We start from the raw sequence: 5,892 nt of genomic DNA on the forward strand, positions 1-5,892 counted from the left end.
GCCGCCGACCGGGCTGGGGCGAGCCCGGGACTGCCGGGCCTTGGAGGCATAGATCAGCTGGGCGCGCGCGCTGAGTGACGGCGCCGTTGCCATGGCAGCCGCCTGAGCGGCGCCGCGAGGACAAGGCTGCAGGGCGGCGTGAATGGGCGGCGTCACGCGCCTGGCGCCAGAGAGTCTGCTCCGGGGCTTCTGCTCCGGCCCTGCCGCTGCCTGGCCCGCGCGCCGCCGCCGCCGCCGCCGCTGCCAATTCATCACCTGTCAAGGATCACTCGGGGGGTCACGGGCGGAATGGACACAGCTGTGAGAACAAAACCGGGGGGAAGAAAGGCGAGCGCTCCCCATGGCGCCAGATGTGCAGGGAGAACCTTGAGCCTCGCTCTCCGCCCCCGCAGGTCCTCCGCCCCTGGTTGCACCCGGCGGGGGCTGCGAAGGCGGCCCGGCTGGCCCGTTGCGCCGCGGCCGGAACTGCTTCTGATTACCGCGGAGAGAGCCGGCGGTGGGGCATGGAGGGGAGCTGAGTGAGTACCCCGGAACCAGGCCAGGGGGCGCGCAGGGCAGCTCGCGTGCTGTCCGTGGGGGGCGTCCCAGCGGGAAGGGGGGCACGTGTCCCCGCCCCCCGCCGGAAGCCCATCACACCTTCGTGCCACCCAGGGGTCTAGCCCTTCCTGCAGCTGGGGCCGTTTGAACTTTGGAGGCCTCAAAAGCAAACCCACACACCGATTGACAGATTTTTTCAAGTGCTTTTTAACCCACCCTAAAAATGTTCCAACACGACGATCCCCCACGAAAACACAATTTTTAAGGTGATCCCTTGCCGGGCATGCTCAGACGGGCATACTAGCAGCGGAGGCCTTTTTCCAATCATTAACTTATACAGCTTCATAATCCCTTTAAAATGATCTTTAAATGAATGTCAAACTGGGTAGCGTGCCAGCAGAGTCGAATTCAACACAGCCCAGCAGACTGGACTCTGACATGGCAGCTAAAGAAAGAAACACCAGAAAACTTCCACCATATTTAGCAATTTTACTACATCAGGGTACAAAAATGATCATGGGAGAAGGCGCTGCCTTAATCAACTTTGCAAAGTGTGAAGTAATACCGCACAATGCTCATTACCATCCAGCCCAGAGCCTGGCTGTTGGGATAATGAGGCTGGCACGGATGTTAACATACGGTGTCCTTGGAAAAAGCTAGGAATGCGTCAGTATCGAAGAGCTGCAATGTCCAAGAATCATAAGTAATAATTTGAGAATCCCAAAGATGTTTGTTTACATTGGCTATTATTGTAAAATAGTCAAAGTATAACATCATGAACCAAAATAGTGTCAAAACAAAATCTGTTCCACTGTGGCACGTATGTGACAGAAACACAAGCAAAGTACATCAAAAGGCTCGAACTGTAGGGGACTCAGATAGTAAATCACTTGCAGACTTAATACCAGAGGAGATCTTTGTTAATCAGAGCGCTGTCAGGAGCGTGGTTGCAGAGGCTTTTGCCGGCCCTGGGAAGGCGCTTCTGGGCTGGTGGGGAAACCAGCCACTTCCGTCCTCCAGACTGGAGTGGCCGAACTTCCCCGAGGTGGTGTCCATCTCAGCGCCACCAACTCTGCCTCCCTAGAGAGACGCCCTGGGGCACGTGGCTGTCACAGAGAGGTCAGAGACCACCTGGCCCGCCAGCTGAGGAATTAATCATTAATTGGAGGGGGAAAAAAATGCTTCACCATGATTGAGCTTTGCTTTTGGCCTCTGGTTCTGCCCCTTTCCTATTTCTTAAATGCACAAGGGGTGGAGGTTGATACAAAAAGTGAGATGCTACCTCTTCTGAGGTTTTCTAGAAAAATACGATTTTGAAAACACAAAACTAATATATTGTGTGTTTGTTAACCTAGAATTAACATTTAACAAAGTGAGTAAATAGCTGCAAACTTTTTTTTTTTACTGAAAGGGCATTCTTAAAGCTCTACAGCAAAAAACAAAAAAAATCCTGAAGCTGCCTCCAGTTCTAGCGCTGAAAAGATTCCAAACCTCATACATTACAGAACTTTTTAATAGAAATAATGTGAAGCTGTCAGTGGCTAGGGCGACCTACCTGTCAACAAAGCCTTGGAAATACTCTAGGTCCCATAATGTGACACCTGAAATTACGATTTGTACATAATTAATCACATTACTTTGGCACTTCCACCGAAGGGTACACACACCGGCAGCTTTTCAAGGGCAGTGTATGTAAATGTAGTTTCAATATGCAAATTCTCCTAATGATTTCCGATTAATAGGATCATTATAATATCCCTGACTGGTTCTTGAAAAGGAACCCTGAAAGTGCCCTGCCTCTGCGCTCAGCACCAGCGCGGGGTCGAGCCAGGTTTCCAATAAGAACTCATTTTCCTGAGTTTACAGTAATGCCTCCCGCGTTGCTCCGGGTTGCAAAATCCCACACCAAATCCCACACCAAGCCTCTCGCTGAATATGTGCGTGGGTGGCTTGTTTGCTTTAACATAACTTTGTCTTATCTGAAAAGACGAACTCACTCTACAAACGGGACTTTTCAGTGGCAAATTTACATGCGTTTTCACTTTCTTCGGAAATGCAGTCTTTCCTGACGCTCGCCGGTGGCTTGCAGGAGACGGTGGCTCTCCCTCTGCTGTCCTGAACTTGCCCGTGTCGCAGTGTTTTTTAAGGGCTGCTGAAAGTCCGAGGTGTGCAAGGATTGGTGGGGACACCGCCCCCCCACACCCCACCCCCCACCCCAGTGCAAGAGTCTTACTGCGCTTTTGGAATTAGGACTAAGAGCGCGCTCTGGAGCTCTGGGGCCTGTCCCCTCCCGCCCCGCGCTTACTGTACTCTATTTACCACCCCAGCTGGGCTCGCGCCCCGCCCCGCCCCGCCCCGCCCACCCCTCGGGATTGGCTGCGAACGCGGAAGGACCGAGCGCTTGCCCCGCGCCCGCGCCCACCAATGGGAGCTCCCGCTCGGCCTGATAGACGCACCGCCTTTGACCAATCGGGACGAAAAGAAGCCCGAGCGTGTGGCCCCGGCGAGAGCTGATAAAAGCCGCCCTTCTGGGCTCCGGCTTCATTCTGAACCGATCCCCGTGTGGAGCACAGTTAGCTTAGCCGGCGAAGGCGGGCTGAGCTCCGGGGTAGCCTGCTTTCTCCGGGTCTCTCTTTCCACCGCGGTCAGCATGAAAGCCTTCAGTCCCGTGAGGTCCGTTAGAAAAAACAGTCTGTCGGACCACAGCTTGGGCATTTCCCGGAGCAAAACCCCGGTGGACGACCCTATGAGCCTGCTGTACAACATGAACGACTGCTACTCCAAGCTCAAGGAGCTAGTGCCTAGCATCCCCCAGAACAAGAAGGTGAGCAAGATGGAAATCCTGCAGCACGTCATCGACTACATCTTGGACCTGCAGATCGCCCTGGACTCACACCCCACTATTGTCAGCCTGCACCACCAGAGACCTGGGCAGAACCAGGCGTCCAGGACGCCACTGACCACCCTGAACACGGACATCAGCATCCTGTCCTTACAGGTAAGACCTGCTCCTGGTGCCCCCGCCCCGCCGCCGCACACTGCCGGGATCGCCTGGGCTGTCACTAGAAGATCATTGCCGAGGCAGTGACTTTCAGATGAGCTGATTAACTTTATTTTCTCAAAAATCTGCTGTAGATTGAGCCGTGCGTGAAATTGCTGATAAGTTCTGTTTTGTTAATTCATCTCTCTTTGAATTTGAATTTTAGCAGAAATGTGCTTAATGGAACTCACTCATCTTTGGACTACTTTAAAAAAAAAAAAAAAGCAGCCTTTTCCCCTTAAGATTGTCTTAACGTGTCTCCTTTTATTCTTTCTCTCTCCAGGCTTCTGAATTCCCTTCTGAGTTAATGTCCAATGACAGCAAAGCACTCTGTGGCTGAATAAACGGTGAGTGTCTGCTGGTGCCACCCGTTGGTAAATTGCCTCTTAGTGCGTGTGCTAGCGCACGTGTGTTTTTGCCCTGTGCTTGTGTGTCTGTAAAATGCCTGGTTTAGTAAATGCGTCCTTACGCCTTGTGTTACCCGTAGTGTACTGTCTCACTAGACATGAAGGGGCTTGTAGCTCTGGATACTCAAAATTGCAGAACATTGTGATGTTAAAAAAAGATGATGCTAGTAACTTACTGTGAAGGTGGCTGAGCCAAGTGTGTGTTGGCCTTTGCCCTGGCTCTTTGTGCTTGCTATTCCTGTGGTACTATGAGGTACTAACCTCCACTGCAATTAATCTTATCGCCACAAATTCCATAGTGATCCGCCTTCCCTAAATCAACTGTAGTCCTCTGCGATTCTCTGGGCTAACTGAAGATTGCTACCCTGTGTTTTAGACCCGTGATGTGGGATCCCAGACTTCCCTATCTGTTAACTAAAGGGCTGTTTTCAATCAAATAATTGTTACAAGAAGCAGACTGGCGCCTGTGAGCGCTGCTGTTGGAGAGCCATATAGGAGATTGGGCTGGGAAGTTTTCCCCTTGAATGTTTGCTATTTTAATGTTTAATTTGCACTGTCGAGGCCCAGTGTGTGTTGCATCTGGACGCCAGGGTTTGCCCAGTCCTTGAGTGTTTCGTTAAATGTTCAAACTGTGGCTTCCTCCCGGCGCCAGTCTGGCCGCCTCTGCCCGTAGATTACATTCTCTAAACATGCCTTTCTCTCCCAATCTTTTGCAGGTGTTCATGACTTTTTTTTTTCTTTGCACAACAACAACAACAAATCCACGGAATCTTTTAAGGCGCTGAACTTATTTTTCAACCATTTCACAAGGAGGACAAAAACAAGTTGTATGGACCTTTTTAAAAAGAAAAAAATAATGGAAGGAAAACTAAGAATGATCATCTTCCCAGAGCGTTCTCTGACCTGGACTGTGATATTCGTTATTTATGAAAAAGACTTTTAAATGCCCTTTCTGCAGTTGGAAGGTTTTCTTTATATACTATTCCCACCATGGGGAGCGAAAACATTAAAATCACAAGGAATTTCCCAATCTAAGCAGACTTTGCCTTTTTTCAAAGGTGGAGCGTGAATACCAGAAGGATCCAGTATTCAGTTACTTAAAGTCTTTTGGTCAGAAATTACCTTTTTGACGCAAGCCTACTGAATGCTGTGTATATATTTATATATAAATATATATAGAGAGAGAGTGAAACCTTGTGAACTCTTTAATTAGAGTTTTCTTGTATAGTGGCAGAAATGTATATTTCTGCATTAAAAAGTGTAATGATGTACTTATTCATACTAAACTTTTCATAAAAGTTTAGTTGTAAACTTAACCCTTTTATACAAATAAATCAAGTGTGTTTATTGAATGGTGACTGCCTGCTTTATTTCAGAGGACCAGTGCTTTGATTTTTATTATGCTATGTTATAACTGAACCCAAATAAATTCAAGTTCAAATTTATGTAGACTGTATAAGATTATAATAAAACATGTCTGAAGTCAACCCCTGAATTCTGAATGGTTTTTAAGATCTCTTTGCTCACTTTTCTCTCTCTCTTTGCCTTTTTCTTTAACTCTCTCTAGTTCCCTCCACACCCTGAAGCTGGAACTTGTGTGCAGACTCCCCTTATCAGATGTGTGGTCAGGGGCACCATCTTGGAAGCTATAGACACAGAAGTATTTCTTCTGTCATAAACCAATGGGGGGATGTCAGGGCCATAAGAAAACAAACCTTTCCTGATACACACACACCCTTCCCCGCTGGTATGCGACTTTTTAAGTTCGGTGTCTTGGGGCTGAGTTTAAAACGAAGAGTGAGCTGTGGGGTGTGACTCCTAGCAGATCATTCAAAATAAATGGGGAGTCCGGAAAGTCTGAGTGGGTGTTAAGATTCTTCTGGAGTAAGTAAAATGGCCTGTTAATGA

General features: G+C 48.8%; 1 protein-coding gene across 2 annotated transcripts; it reads left to right on the top strand.

Moving 5' to 3' along the window:
• Positions 1-221: 221 nt before the first annotated feature.
• ID2 (inhibitor of DNA binding 2) lies at positions 222-5,471 on the top strand. 2 transcript variants are annotated; one of them, XM_053588210.1, is made up of 4 exons: positions 281-518; positions 2,865-3,535; positions 3,861-3,924; positions 4,701-5,471. In XM_053588210.1, the coding sequence occupies exons 2-3, from the start codon at positions 3,188-3,190 to the stop codon at positions 3,915-3,917; spliced, it is 405 nt and encodes a 134-aa protein (XP_053444185.1). In that variant the 5' UTR covers positions 281-518; positions 2,865-3,187; the 3' UTR covers positions 3,918-3,924; positions 4,701-5,471. The 2 variants fall into 2 exon arrangements, with proteins under 2 accessions (XP_053444184.1, XP_053444185.1); XM_053588209.1 differs by lacking the exons at positions 3,861-3,924; positions 4,701-5,471 and having other exon boundaries at positions 222-518; positions 2,865-3,123.
• Positions 5,472-5,892: the final 421 nt, after the last annotated feature.

Source organism: Nycticebus coucang, chromosome 4 (assembly GCF_027406575.1).
Source record: "Nycticebus coucang isolate mNycCou1 chromosome 4, mNycCou1.pri, whole genome shotgun sequence".
In the NCBI taxonomy this organism is placed as follows: domain Eukaryota; kingdom Metazoa; phylum Chordata; class Mammalia; order Primates; family Lorisidae; genus Nycticebus; species Nycticebus coucang.